This window comes from Taudactylus pleione, unplaced genomic scaffold, assembly GCF_031769625.1.
Source record: "Taudactylus pleione unplaced genomic scaffold, aTauple2 ptg000092l, whole genome shotgun sequence".
In the NCBI taxonomy this organism is placed as follows: Eukaryota; Metazoa; Chordata; class Amphibia; order Anura; family Myobatrachidae; genus Taudactylus; species Taudactylus pleione.
The window spans coordinates 1417138-1432521 of record NW_028284494.1 but is presented as its reverse complement, the minus strand read 5'-3'; the positions used below and the strand labels follow the sequence as shown (position 1 = coordinate 1432521).

General features: G+C 44.8%; 1 protein-coding gene and 1 pseudogene across 1 annotated transcript in view; both read left to right on the top strand.

The window, feature by feature from the left end:
- Positions 1–335: 335 nt before the first annotated feature.
- LOC148526988 (5S ribosomal RNA) lies at positions 336–453 on the top strand (annotated as a pseudogene).
- Positions 454–11498: 11045 nt separating this feature from the next.
- Positions 11499–15384, top strand: part of NDUFAF2 (NADH:ubiquinone oxidoreductase complex assembly factor 2) — an 85431-nt gene continuing 81545 nt past the window's right edge. The window contains exon 1 of the mRNA XM_088469383.1: positions 11499–11787. Within this exon, the coding sequence (XP_088325509.1) occupies positions 11604–11787 (184 nt within the window). The 5' untranslated portion in view covers positions 11499–11603. The remainder of the gene's footprint in view (positions 11788–15384) is intronic.

Sequence of the window (15384 nt, the reverse complement as noted above, 5' to 3'; positions counted from 1 at the left end):
CCTGAACACACTATAGGACCAGTCTAATAGCATTTCATTGTGAATCTTTATCTATCTAGTGTTATATCCTACACCAAATGTATTGATCTTTACAATACAATGAATCTAACTGAATAGCTCTTGTTTGATAATTATTCACTCACCTATCTTGTGTTACACATTATATAATTTGTATTGACAACATAATTAATGAATGTACGTGTAACAAATTAGGTGTGCTTATGCCACACTTTCTTTGAACACTATTTTAAACAAAAAATGGACTATCCACTGAGATAGCCCTACATTTATGGTTACTGCTCTGATCAGGTGCTGCTGCAACCCATTGTTATTATACCTACAGCCTTACATCACATGACTGCCCAATCTCGTCTGATCTTGGCAGCTAACCAGTGATAGGCCTGGCTAGTACTTGGATGGGAGACCTCCTGGGAATACCAGGTGCTGTAGGTTAAAAGAGGCTGATTGGGATTAACACGCACAGGTAGAGCAGCAAGGGAAGCAATCGGGAAGCCGACTGCCTAAATACCGGCAGCCGGCTTCCCGACTGTCTTATCCCGGCATGGGTGAAATGCCGGGTGTCTAGATGTAGTGTGAGCGGACAGCCGCGGGGGGGAGGGTTAGGTTTAGGGCTCCTGGGGGGGACTTAGGGTTAGGCACCCCCCCGGGAGGGTTAGGGTTAGGCTAGGGAGAGGGTATGTTAGGGTTAGGCACCCCCGGGGGGGACTTAGGGTTAGGCACCCCCCGGGGGACTTAGGTTTAGGCAGCGGGGAAGGGGGTGGTTAAGGTTAGGCACTTAGAGGGGGGATTAGGGTTAGGCACTTGGGGGGGAAGTTAGGGTTAGGCACCCCTAAGGAGGGTTAGGGGGGTTAGGTTAGTGTATACTTACCTATCCACGATCGGGATTTCCAGCACTGTCGGGCTTCCGCTGCGTCTAACTCTGCTCCTGTCGGGCTGCCGCTGACGGGAACCGGCGGTATATCATACCCATTCCGAGCAGCAAAACCTAATATGTGTTTAACTATACTATACCAGTGATATAGAGATTTAACCAAATATTTCGCCGTTTTACATCACAGCAGATGATTATTATTATATCATCTGTATCCTGTGGATAGGATGTATGGTGCCCTATTATTTTATTGATAAATATTAAAAGTTATATGTTATTAATATACCTAGTGCCCCAGTGACTAGCTCTACTTTTTTTCTCTTTGTCTTTGTACAAGATCTCCAAAAAGTCTGAGAGCGCGTGGGGGGAGTCTGAAACTAGGATATCTACTTTAGAGGGCTCACATGCACCATTAAAATCTCACTGGTGGTCGCCCAGATGTTTACGAAGCAGAATAAAATTTCGGACATGGAGGGCCGACTTAGATGCAATAGTGTTCGTTTGTGGGTCTGCAAGAGAAGAAAGAAGGAAACATTCCTGGGGACATGGCTAATCGCTATCTATGGACGTGATTTTGTTACATCTCAATTCGCAGTGGAATGTGCGCATCGTATCCCTATCAGGGCTTTACCACCTGGGGCTCCACCACATACTTATATAGCTAAGTTCCTGCACTGCCAGGATAGAGACTCAGCGCTTCACTTGGGGCCTGATTCGGCAAGGAATGCACGGATGCAGACACACGTAATCGGCCAATGTTTGCAGTCTGCACATGCATCTGGGTCGCAGGGCGCAAACCGCTCACTGCGTCCACAAAAGCGAGCGCAGTGTATACGAGATCCAGGGAAAAGTGATTGACAGGAAGTGCCGTTGTGGGTGGATACGGGAAATGGTCGGCCGAACGCAGGCGCTCGAGTGTGCGTTTGCACCCCTGTTAAAGGGGCGTGCAGATATTAGCCACTGAGATGACGGACGTAGCCTGGCGGCCCTCTGCGTGCAGGAAGTCTCTTAACTCCAGCGGCAGGGTGAGGTCTACCTTTAGTCAGCATGCTGCTCCGATGTTACTCAATGTTCCCGATGTTTTCTCAGCCTAGCACATCAGTACGGACGTTAGCGGACGGTAAAGGGGGCGGCATTATGTAGTGCTTGGCGTCTGCGTCTTTGTGCTGCGTATGCATTCATTAGCATATTCTCGCAGCTGCCGGGTGCACACGTCTGCATCCGTGCGTTCCTTGCTGAATCAGGCCATTGGTCCATACTAAAGGACAGTTTGACCGGAATGGAGTCTGGATATCTGCGTTTCCCGATTTCGCTGTGAATGTACAGGAATATAGGGCTGTTCTTGCCAAATAGGCATCAACTCCGGGAGCTGAACCTGGTCTACACACTATGCTTTTCCCATGCAAGCTACAGGTTGAGGTGGATGGGCCAACAAAGTTTTTCGTGATGGCCCGTGAGACTGCTGCTTAGCTGGACTTGCATGCCCCTGAGTACAGCACAATTGGCTGCGGTCTGAGTATTCCTTCTGTTTATATAGTTTCTTGTTTTACCTCTTCAGACACATAACTATAATATAATACATGTTGCTGTGTCTATACGCCTGTTACTGTTTTTTTGTTTTTTTATACTTTCAATGCGGGATAGACATATATTGCTGTAATGGTAAATGCTTAAGCAATTTGTGTCCTCTTGCTACAATTTTACCATTTACTTTTTATGTTATACGCTGTTGATATTTGAGCTATATGTTGTGTGGGTGGTGCATTGTGATACAGCAGGTACATCGTTGATATGCTGCTTTCTCAGTTGCTTGGCTCCCTATAGTATCCCCCTACTTGTGTGGATATTCATTGCCTCTCCTACACAATAGGGCTTAGTTTAGTTAGTTTAGCTATAGTAACTTTGAGTTTATTGTTAAGGTACCAGGTATGCCAAAGGTTCGGGGTGGTATACAGGGAGGTTGGGATTTGGGTTGCTTTTACACTGTATTTTTTTGTTTCTTATATTTGCTTTTTTTCTTTTCTTTTCTTTTTATCTACTATTAAGTGCTTGCAGATTACAGTACAAGTGTGGATATAAAATGTTCTACTGAAGATTTTTCACTCAACGGATACTTAGGGGTGATTGCTTAAAGAGTGCCATTGTGGTTACCATTATCTACTCTGTATTATGACCAAGTTACTCACTTGGAACCTTATAGGGGTAAACAATAAGCTCAAATGTTCCTTAGTACTCAAGCGCCTGAGACAGTATGACTCTGATATTGTGTGCCATACCGAGACACATTTGGTGGAAGCAAACTTCTTTCCCTTAGGAGGCTGTGGGTGCGCTGGGCATCATGCCTATCACACGGCTGCTTCCAGGAGAGTTTTGGTGCTGATTAAAAAGATGGTCCCCTTTGCCTTAACTGCTGTATATCAACTGATCCAGGGAGACAGTATATTTTCCTTGAATGAAAGATAAATGCTAGTCCCATGTTTATTTTAGCGTTGCACATTCCTCCTCTCTTTTCATATGAGGTGCTCAAAAAGGCTGCAGGTTTTGTAGCGTATTCCCCTACCACTCCCGTGATATGCCTGGGGGACTTTAACAATGTACTTAACTCGACTGGCCTATTTAGGCTACAGACTTGAGTCCACTATACTTTTATTGCTGACCTCCCGAGCTGCTTGGACTGCGCATTTGCAAGATAAAGCTAGTCGTAGACTGTTGCTTGCATCGCACTCCCATTGTACTTATGCTGACAGACAGGGAGCTTCTTGGCCCGTTTGATTAATGTTGATCGTGCTTCAAATATAGCAGCTAAACTTAGTGATGGCAGTGGTTCTGTGGTGTCCGCTACCCCTGATATAGCTGATGTGTTCTTGTACTATTTAAGTCTGTGTATTCCTCGAGACTGTCATGTGGCCATGCCGAACTGGTACCTTATTTATTTATTAACAGTTCCTTATATAGCGCAGCATATTCCGTTGCGCTTTACAATTGGAACAAAATTGGGTAATAACAGACAGATATATAGGTAGGAAGGCCCTGCTCTCAAGCTTACAACCTTGTGTTGTTGCTGTTGGCCTTCCTTCTCTGTCATCGGAGGGTGCAGATTTTTTTTACGGAAGAGGATATGGATGTAGCCTGGATGGTATCCCCTTGGAGCTTTATAAAATGCATTCTTTAATCTTCGTCTCTCAATTTATTTGTAGAAGGTTCATTACCTTTTTCTATGTCAAAAGCATTGATAATAGCCTAAACCTGGGAAGGATCCTAAGCTACCAGATTCCTATCGCCCTATATAATACTTGCAAAAATGTTGTTCCTTTGGTTGAATAAGGTGATAACTACTATTGTCTACCCAGACCAGACTGGCTTTATGCCTGGGCAATCCACTGCAGTGTATATCAAAATCAGACGTCTCTTCACTCACATTCAGGCCTCCCACGGGAAGGAGTCCTCCTCAGTTATTATTTCCTTGGACGCAGCTAAGGAATTCGACTCTCTGGAGTGTCCCTTTCTGTGGGAGGTCATGAAAAGTTTTGGGATAGGCCCAGTTTTTTTAAAATGGGTGCAGTTATTACATAATGCACAGAGGGCCTGATTCAGAGCCGGACGCTATTTGCGCTCGCTCGTTCAGAAAAAGGGGCCGGATATTTTAATAGAGCGCTCGCTCTTTGCGGTCTGTTGACGCCTCTATGTCTGAACGAGCGAACGAAATATGCGCTCGCTATTTTGTAAAGACGCCCCCTGGCCATTCGCATCATACGTCATCTCCGCTATTTATTAGATTAATCGAGTACATCGAAAGGCGTCTGAACTGCTCGCAGTGCTTGTGGTTGGATTTTCCTACCGCAATCATGTGAACAGTTCAGGCTAAGAGACAACCAAGTGACGTGACCGATGACGCTGCTTTGTTAAATATGCACACCCTTAAAACGCCTGTTTTGACAGTTTGGCATGCCTGCGTTCGGATCTCCACTCCCCGTTTTCAAGCACCTTCCCCTGTTACCACCCACAAACGCCTCATCCTGTCACTCAAATTAGCAGGCACTCGCTATTTTGCGAACACACGATTTCCGACCGCACTGACTGGTTGGCACATGCGCATTACGACCCCTACGCATGCGCAGATGTGCGAACATCGCTCGGAGCGAACGAGTGGCCGCTTACGAGCGGCTCTGAATCAGGCCCCGAGTGCCAGAGTATCTATTAATGGCTACATATCCCTTCCCTTTGCCCTGACTATGGGCACGAGGCAAGGGGGGTCCTCTGTCTCCAGTTTTATTTGCACTAGCTATTGAACCGTTGGCCTGTCTCTCACCAGGACACCCAGGAGTTGGGGGACTTAGGTTACGGGACAGATTGGATAAGGTGGCACTATATGTAGATGACCTCCTACTCTTTTTTTATCTGACTATCCCATATCCATGTCCTTCAGTTGATGTCTAACTCTAAAGGGCCCCATACTCGGTGCAAAATGCACCTTGTGATGCGACGCCCAACTAATCGGGCGGCCCCACACACAGAGCGATCTGGTGGCCGACCACACGCTATGCCAGCACCTCCCTTCCCCACCTGCATGGGATCGTTCATTGATCCCCCATATCAATTGAACATGCAGAAAGATCTGGAGGAGCGACGGACGACCCCATGGGAGTGCGCAGCGGATGATATCATGCCCACACACGGAACGATGTAGCGGCGATATCGTTCAAAACAGTCTGATCGACCGCTATATCGCTCAATGTGTGGGGGGCCTTGAGGGCCCCGTTCACTGTGCGATATGCACCTTGCTATGCGACGGCCAACATATCGGGCGGTCCCCACACGCGGAGCGATCCGGTGGCCGACCACCCGATAAGCCGGCACCCCCCTCCCCCACCCGCATAGCGCTGCATGGGATAGTTCGTCGATCCCCCAGATCAATTGAACATGCAGAAAGATCTGGAGGAGCAACGGACGACCCCACTGGAGCGCGCAGCGGGCAATATCATGCCCACACACGGAATAATATAGCGGCGATATCGTTCAAAACCGTCGGATCGGCCGCTATATCGCTCCGTGGGTATGCAGTCGGGATGCCGACGGTCTGAATGCTGACCGTCAGCATCCCGACTGTCTAATCCCGGCAGGGGTCTAATGACAGGCATCGAAATCCCGACGCCTGTCACTTTACCTACACCGGGAGCTCGATGCCCGGCATCCCGATCGAAGGTAAACCGGGCACAGACAGCCGTGATGGGGAGGTTTAGGTTATGGGCTCCTGGGGGGGCCTTAGGGTTAGGCACCCCCCAGGAGGGTTGGGGTTAGGCTAGGGAAGGTTAGGATTATACACCCCCGGGGGGAGGTTAGGGTTAGGCACGCCTCGGGAGACGTAGGGTTAGGCTGCAGGGAAGGGGGGGTTAGATTTAGGCACTTAGAGGTGGGTTAGGGTTAAGCACTTGGGGGGGAGGTTAGGGTTAGGCACCCCTAAGGGAGGGTTAGGGTTATGGGGGGAGAAAGGTTAGCCGGCGGTAAATAATACTGATTCCCGCTCCGTGTGTGGGGGCCTTTAAGTTTGCTACTTTTTCTGGCCTTTCAGCAAATTGGGAGAAGCCACATACTCTTCCTATTCGTGGGTCCTGCCCTGATTATCCATTGATATCCCTCACCCTCCACTGGGTGGACAAATTCAAATATTTAAGGATTTGGATTAACAATTCCTCATCGGATTACACTGCCCTGAATGTCCAATCACAAATTGCCTATTTGAAAGCCAGAACCTGTTCCTGGAGTAAATTGCCTATTACTCTTACTAGTAGAGTTAACCTGGTTAAGTTGGTGGTCCAACCTAAACTCCTTATATTTTCCACCACTAACCTATTTATCAGCCAGTGTCATTATTCTGTAAAGTGGAAGGCCTGGTCTCCTCTCTGGTCTGGGTGGACCGTCGGGCTCATATTTAATACAATACCATTAGTGATCTTCACATTCTCTTAGTGGCCAGGACGCACACCCTTACAGCTCTGCTTGCTAGAAGGGAATATCGTTCAGGTCCCCAGTTGATCATGCAGGTTGTTAAAATTTTGGCAGCTGTTCATAAGCTCCTAGGCTTTGTGTAAACTAACCCAGACACTCCTTTATGGAATGCTCATTGACAATGGTCATTGTCAGAACTATCCTCCCTTCAGACTAGAGTACTCTGGGGCAGTAGAGGTGTGATCTCATTGGGACATTTATATAAGGGAAATGTGTTGAAATCATTTACCCAGTTACATAGTGAATATCAACTGCCCCCACACTATTTTATGATTATCTACAGCTTAGGCATGCAATAACAGCACAATTTTCAGGGGCATCTCCCAATATACAAGACTCCCACTTACATTATTATTCACTTCTGTTAGTTCTAAAATAACTATGTCCTCTCTATATTCATATACAGTATAATGTTGGTTCACCACTCTTCAGACCTACCATGCCTTAAACTAAAATGGGAGGAGGATGTTGGTCCAATGATTTCTGGTCTTTGGGAAGCCCATGGGAATCCACAGCATCTATTAGATACCAACAGAGCCAACTATTCATATTACACACAGCCCTGAGTATCTTCTTAAATTTGGGTGTTGAGCTGATGTTGTATGTCCCAAATGTGGGTTTACTCAGGAAACCTTTTGGCCACAAGTACAGAGATTTTGGGGCCGGGTGGTTTTAGCACCGCCCAGTTTGCATGCTTTAGCCGAAGATGCCTTTGACCGGTACACTAGACAATATGTTCTTAATTTGTGCTCCTTGGCCAAGGTTAGCATGGATGTATATTATGGGTCCTGAGTTTCACGTATGGGTTTCCCTAGTCAATATCATGGTGTTTAATGAACGTTACCTCTATATTGCCCGGATGGCTGAATCAAAATTTTACCATATTTGACAAAGGTGGCTGCAATCCAGGTATACTAGGGTGTTGGGTGAACAGTCTGATGCCCCCACATTATGAGCACCAGCTTGGGTCAACGGTTAAGACACCTGGGTCCTCTTTTGTTCATATTTTCATATCCCGTATACGATTATATAATAAATCTACAGTAATATATTTAATATAAGTGGCGGTTGTAAACTCATACAATATTATGTCCTAGAACTTCTATATCTGCATGTTTATTTGCTGGGGTTTCTGCTCTATTTTTTGTCTGATAGATTTATAGTAAATTTATATACTGTATATTTTATTTATCATTACTTTTTCTGAGTTCTCTAAATTTGTTTTGTACCCAGAATATATGTCTATGCTCTGCAATGTATCTTGACTTTATATATACACGTCTTCACAATATATACTGTTTTTCTGTTCAATATTTTTTCATGTTTTATTCTAATTTTATTTGATTGTATTTTTGTTATATTTTTTATGAAAATCAAGAAAAATGTACTCCATTTAAAAAAAAAATTTCAGAATGATATATAGAAGTTCCTGCTATTTTAACATAGGGGGCTAAATGTAATATCCTGCGAGCCTGCGCTGCTGCGGGAATACATGCGAGTATGCCCATATTTTTGAAGCAGCAAGCATGTGAAAGGCTATACCAAGCTGGTTTATCCTTTAACATGCTTGATGTTTTAAAAAGATGGGCATACTTGCATGTATTCCTTCAGCAGCGCAGGGTCGCAGGCTATTACAATTAGCCCCGGGTCTGTTTATGGTGATAACCAAAAAATAGTCCACAGCTTGTAAGTCATGGGCGCTTGATAAGAGTAATTTGCTCAACAGTAAAATTCCTGCTAGAAATCACAAAAACAAAATTTTTGTCATGAAACACAGCACTCAGTGCCCATTTATCAATAAAGCTTAATACCAGTGGCATATTTCGTTTAGTATCGCAGTGATAAAAACTAATTTACCACTGGTATTCATCAATACTTACCACTCCGGCGAAGTCTTGCGATGTTCTCGTCTGCGGGGTCCTCCCTAAGGCTGCCAGCAGTGCACGCACCCCCTAGTTATGGCCCTAGTCATGGCCCTAGTCCTTACCTCATACTTGCCTACTTTTAAAAAACAGTTTCAGGGAGATTGCAGATGGCAGTAGGCAGCGGCCATCCCAACCAAGTGGAGAGTCATCCGCCGTGAGTGGAGGAAGAGAGGGGATTGACTGGTGCTGCAGAACTTGCTGGGAGTACCCGGCTGCCTGCACCCATTCTATGGCTGCCACTGCTTTGTGACTGGGGGAGGAGGCGCCCAGACAGAACTGCTGGGGAGGAGCTGTCCGGGCAGAACTGCTGCCTGTAGGGTGAGATCGACAGACGCAGCCTTGGGGGTTGATGGGAGATGTAGTCCCGTGGACACATCCAGACACTGCCCCCTTCACCTTGCGCAGTCCGGATTTCCGACAGGGAAATTGGGAATCCGGGGGTTTTATTCAATTTTCCGGGGTAGCGGGAGACTCTACATTAAACCGGGAGTCTCCCGCAGGAATCGGGAGGGTAGGCATCTATGCCTGACCTTCAACAATGCTTCACCTTCTTATCACTACTCGCTTGTTCCCTTATACATCTATGGGAGAATTGCTACCTAGCAAAATGTGGTGGGAGCTCCAAGCCTACTGGAGAAGTAGACTGCTAGGATAACCCCCCAGTAACTAGAGGTGTGCAAGCTGAGGCATTGCCCAGGTCTCTGGGGGCTGCACCGTCGCTGCCCCACAGCACCCTGCATTTGGATTGCAGGGTGCCGTATCCTGTAGTGCTACTGCATTGTTATAAGCCCCCTCAGTGTGACAACAAGACGTCACGTGTTCGGGACCAACACAGGGTATAAAATCTCCCTCCTCCTGCACTGGCTGGGAGTGTGGCATTATGTATTGGAAAATATATTAATTTCCAAACTTTTTTTAAAATGCCAAATATGGCTGAAAATCGTAATTTTGACAAATCACACATCATATAATAAGCCCCCATCTGTGCGTTACAAGAAGGACCATACATTATCAGCTGTCCTGCAAGCTGGAAGTGTTTTTTTTTTTTAATTCTACCCGCCCGTACAAAACAAAAATTAGTTTTGAGTTCAATTAAGTGAAAACAATAAATACATTTTAAAAATTCTGCTTACTTCTGCTGTCCATACAGCAGGTTCCCAGATGAATCTATCAGTCAGAGTAGAATACTCTCTCCAGAGCGGTAACTAGACTTTTTAGTGCCCTGTGCCAAAAAGAGAATTGGCGCCTCACCCCCATCCTCCATTTTACAAATAGAGACATAAGTGCACCCGAAAAAGGGCCATGGCCTCATGGGGAAGGGCCGGGGAAGAGATAGGGGAGACCAGGAGATGCTGGGGATAAAAGAAGAGGAAGCTGCAAGTGAGAATGATAATAAACAGGAAATTGACAGGCCCAAACAGCGCCCCCTGCCCTGCGGTGCCCTGTGCCATGGCACAGGTCGCACCACCCAAGTTACGGTCCCAACTCTCTCCTGCTGGGATGGAACGTGTTTGGTGTTATAAAAGTCACTCCCTCGTGAAAGAGGGCCATAATAACATTGAATGTGAATATTGCATGAAAATCGAGGGGACATTAAACTAGGGATGGATGGTCGGAAAGCTCATATTGATCTGTTTGATCAACATGGGATCATTACTTGTGAATCTATATGGCACAATTAATTAGCTTTGTGGACAATCAATCTTGTTTTTTTTTTGTACCCTCTTTGACGGAATGCAGCAGAATACTTCTCTGACAGTGCAAGCAGTGAAAACAGGGCAATTATTTCCCGACTATATATCACACTGGCTACATCGATTGAGAATCGTCCAAGCTCAGGCCCTGAATATCAATATTCCTGATATTTTGATATTCAATGTCCATTCCCACCGCAATCTCATCGGCGGACTCTCCGAGAAATAAATCGGGAACATTATTCTATCTCACCTAAGTGCATCTAAAACTACATTTTTAGTTACGATTAAAAATATCCTAATATATAGCTCACATGTCTGAGTTTTTCCAAAACAGTCCTTTTTTTTGCACCCAAAACCATTAAAATTATTAATATTGTTTTATAATTCTAGCTACCCATGCACTTAAATTAACCAGTTGGAATAGGTTCATATATCTGTTCCACTGTACCAAGGACCCAAAGGAAGTATGATCTTATGATATTGGAAAACATCAGGTCACAGTCACATGGGTTGTCCCAGTTTTTCTTTTCAATACTGTGGGAGCACCAGCATGAAAGTAAAATATTTGCTTTAAAATGCAAAAATAAGAACAAATCAAGAATACACCCAGGAGTTTTACCAAAAATGTGACAGCATGGCTTTCCCCACAGACATGATATCACAAACATAAAGACTGTATTGAAAATGCTGGCAACTCTAATGATTACACAGTCATGGATGTAAACCCACAGGGTGGAGCTTATGTATAGGCTTTTGGAAGTAATTGAATGCAAGATGGGGATTTCTTTCTGTTTAAAGGGCTACTGTAGATGAAACTTTGCAGGCCGCCATGTTTGCACGGACCATTTCTACAGGCCACTTCAAAGCAGAGGCCTTCGATAAAATGGCCGCTGCTCCTATTTCCTGGATAAGGGCATGGACAGCTTATATCAAACTATTTCTCGCCTAGTGTTAGTGACGTCTGGGGAGAGGGAGGAAGCTGCTGGAGGGGAGTCTCCCAGAGTGTGCAGACCGGAGATCATTGTGTAACTCTGCTTGTCTTTCTCCCTGCTCACTGTATCCCGCTCAGTACACACAGACGGCATGGTTCACGTGGTGGCTACGTCACATAGGTCCTTTAGCCGCATAGGAAATAGCAGCAACCCAGACGGCATGAGCAGGGTACTCTCCTTTCTGCAGAGGGCACTGGGGAAGGTGAAGCACCATGTAGGCACTGATCAGTTTGGAAATAAATACTATGTCATCCCCGAGCAGAGAACATGGACAGGTAATCAGCAGTCCCCAGCCGTATGCATCTGCTGCTTGCGTTACACACTGCTTCTACAGTCACTCTATGCATGTATTTATTATTATTATTGTTTACATACTGTAGCTACTAATATTAGCAACACACTGTGATAACACACAAAGGGGTCAATCCTATTAGGTGCGAGTTGCGATTTTTACTTCGAATTCGCATAGCGAATTCATTTTGCTATCCAACTAGCAACTCGCACTGAACGGTCAGACTGAATTCGCAAGTTTCCACTCGCACCTCCCTGAGGGTGAGAGATGGAAAGGAAAATCTTTATTTTAAGGTTAAAATGTGGGGAGGCTGCGCTGAACCCCTTGCCCCCCCCCCCCCCCCCAATGACCAATTAGGCAATTGGAAGTTTCTAATTAGCTTGATTAGTCCAATAATTTTTACATGTAATTTTTTAAGGTAAAAACAAAAATGGCCTCAAATTACCCCAAAATCAACTTTTTCGTTTAGGCACCTCAAATTTAATTACAATAATTTTTTGTTGAAAAATAATTGTTTTTATAATTTTTTTTTTCCATTTTTCAAGGCGCCCTCAAAGTACCCCAAAATCACCCTTTTTCCTATTTTGTTTTGCATTTTTCGTTTCAAATTTAGTTTTTTTTATCATTTTCTTGCATTTAAAAAAAAAAAAAAAAAAAAAAGCACAAATCAGCCATTTGACACCATTTCAAAACCTACAATAACTTCCTAATGGCCACAAACAGCCTTCTATATGGTCCTGCTAACAAAATTATCCATTTTGGGGGGTCCAGGATGATCTTCCCTCCACTTCTTCATGCATTTCTCACAAATCTCATTTGGAAGTCAATTCGCACCCCTCCGCTGCGAGTAGTGCGAATAGCGATTTTTAATTGGATTGGAGAATTCTCGGGAGCGCGCTTCGCGGCGAAGTGTGCGAGTTTAAAGAAACTAACTCGCTACTTGCAATTTTCACCTAATTGGGTCAATTTACTACAATACACAGTTAAAATGCGATTGTAGTGGGATATTTCTGCAAATTTAGGAAATATCACAGGAATTTATCAAAAATCCCTTGCAGGGTCAGAGTTTGCGAATCCCGTCTGCACACTTCTCTTTCACAGAAAAAATATAGTGAGAATGTGATATGCTCCGCCGCCGGCTAAGGCAACCCTGCCCCCGCTTAGCTTTCACTTCCCTCCGGTAATCAGTGCTCCAGTGATATCCTTTGAGGCTCTGGTTATTTGGTCTCCCTGGTCCTACACTATGACACCGCTCAGCTGCTCTATGCGGCAGCTCACCGGGGTCAGGTGGCGTTATTATCACAGGGCTTCCCCCGGTATTTTTTTTACATTTTATTTTTAGTAAATCTGGCCAGATGACATTTTCCATTATAAGTATGGGAAATGCGATCTGCTTACTAAACATTATGTGATAATTAGGGTGTGTAGTAAAATTTTACGAATCCTACTTAAATTGCCTTTATTTTAGTTTCACGTAAACTTACTAATGTGAAAAGGGTGTGAAAACAAAATAATAATAAATAGAGCCCAAAGTCCTGACAGATGAGACTCTTGTCCAAATAAGATATATAGTTCCCGTTCTTATTATAGAAGAGCCCCAAACAAACATACAGCAAATTAAATTCTGGACCCCCAACGAAAACCAACATTGCTGCTGTTCAATGGTAAATGCAGATCACATGCTTACACTTAAGTGGAGATGTATTCAACTTTCCAGAGAGAAAATGGAGAATTTGTCCATAGCAACCAATCAGCTTCTGCCGATCGCTAAACTAGCACAGTCTGTAAAATGACAGAAGCTGTTCGGTTGCTATGGGCAACTTCTCCACTTTATCTCTCTGGAAGGTTTGATACATCTTACTCTTAAGGTGCGTACTCACTGGGCGATATTACTGAGCAATTGCACGTTTACGACATCGTAATCGTGCAATCACTCAGTAATCGTGCACAAATCGTGCACCAAAATGTAGGAAACTACCAGCGATGCGCGCGTCCGCTGGCCGTTTCCGACATTGTCCATCGCCGATAACGACAGATTGCCCATGTTCAGGAATGATGGAGTGTGCCTCCACTGAACGACTGAGCGTTCAGTGTAGGCACTGCAGGGGATCAGGAACGACGGTACGATTACAATGTCGTAATCGTACTGTCTTTCCTGATCGCACAGTGTTGTACGCACCTTTAGTATTTAAGGCTTTGTGTCTCACCACTAGATGCCACTGCAATTCTGTACTGTGCTCTATTGTAATGGTTGTGTATAGATCCCCTTCAGTTAATGTACCTGGATGTGACGTTGAGTGAGGGCAGAAGTGCAGTCCCATGCCCTTCAAGGGCTGTTATCTTCTCCCAAATGTAGCATCTGGCCATCAACAGTAGAAGCTTGAATGCTCGCTACACTTCGGGCAAAGTGGCTCACTCACCACAAGGTTACTATTCCCAATGTATGTCCACGTGGATAGTAAATGAGATATCAGGGTACAAGTTGGTGAGATGCAATATGTATCCATTCCTTTCAGAGGCCTCTGCTCTTGGATCACAGACCATGCGCTCGCCCCATGCATGTGTATAACAGTAAAATGGGGGGGTCCCTGTACCAGTTGGACAAGCGTTGCTGGGCACCCATCAACACCAGATCCTATAGCTGCTGTACCCCCTGAATAAACTCTTAGCTACATATTGCATTGCTCAAAAATAATAATACCATTACCAGTTGCTAAACTGGTCCCACTATATAATACAAAGCAACGTGTTGCAGCAGTTTACATCGGTGGGGCACCTGCAGGGTTACCACAGGTTGGTGGTCCAGGACCAAATCAAATTTATGGTCATTGTGAGTGGCAGCAACCAGCACTGTTTTTTTGCCAATCATAAAATATGTGGACAAACAGAAGCGCAACCTTGTCCACCACCACAGAACTGGGTGACAGGTAAGTACAATGTAATTCATTTAATAATCTTTGCTAAATTTCCAAATAAACTTTTGGCCTAGGGGTGCCGTGAAAAAAATTCAGATACTGGCCTGGCTAACCTATGTCTTTCCAGCATTCCCTAGTAGCAAAACTGTGGCAGGACATGCTAGGACTTGTAGTTTCACAACAGCTGGAGAGCCACAGGTTGGCCAGGCCTGTTTTAGGGCGACACGATTCAAGAAAGATTGGAAACTTTTTGTTTAGATGATCCACCCAGGACACAAATGGGTGAATGACCACACTCCGCTCCCTGCAGGTGGAAGAGTCTGGGGTAGGCGCAATGTAGGTGAAATGTTTCTGTTTTTCTCCTAGTATACGTGTTTCCCAAACTCATTCCTAAAGGTACTTACACACGTAACGATTTTTTGAACGATTTAACTATAACGATGTCGTTATCGTTCAATCATTGAAAAAACGTTCCGTTTCAGAGTTATAACGATGAACGATTATCGTTCATGCGCGGTCCCGTTTGGAGTTCATTCTGACTGACCAACTGAATGATTTTCATTAAGGGAAGTTACAAAAATCGTTTGTAGTTCAAAAAATCATTCATTACACCTTAAAAAAATCTCACAGATAATAGGACAGAAAATCGTTCATAAAATCGTTGT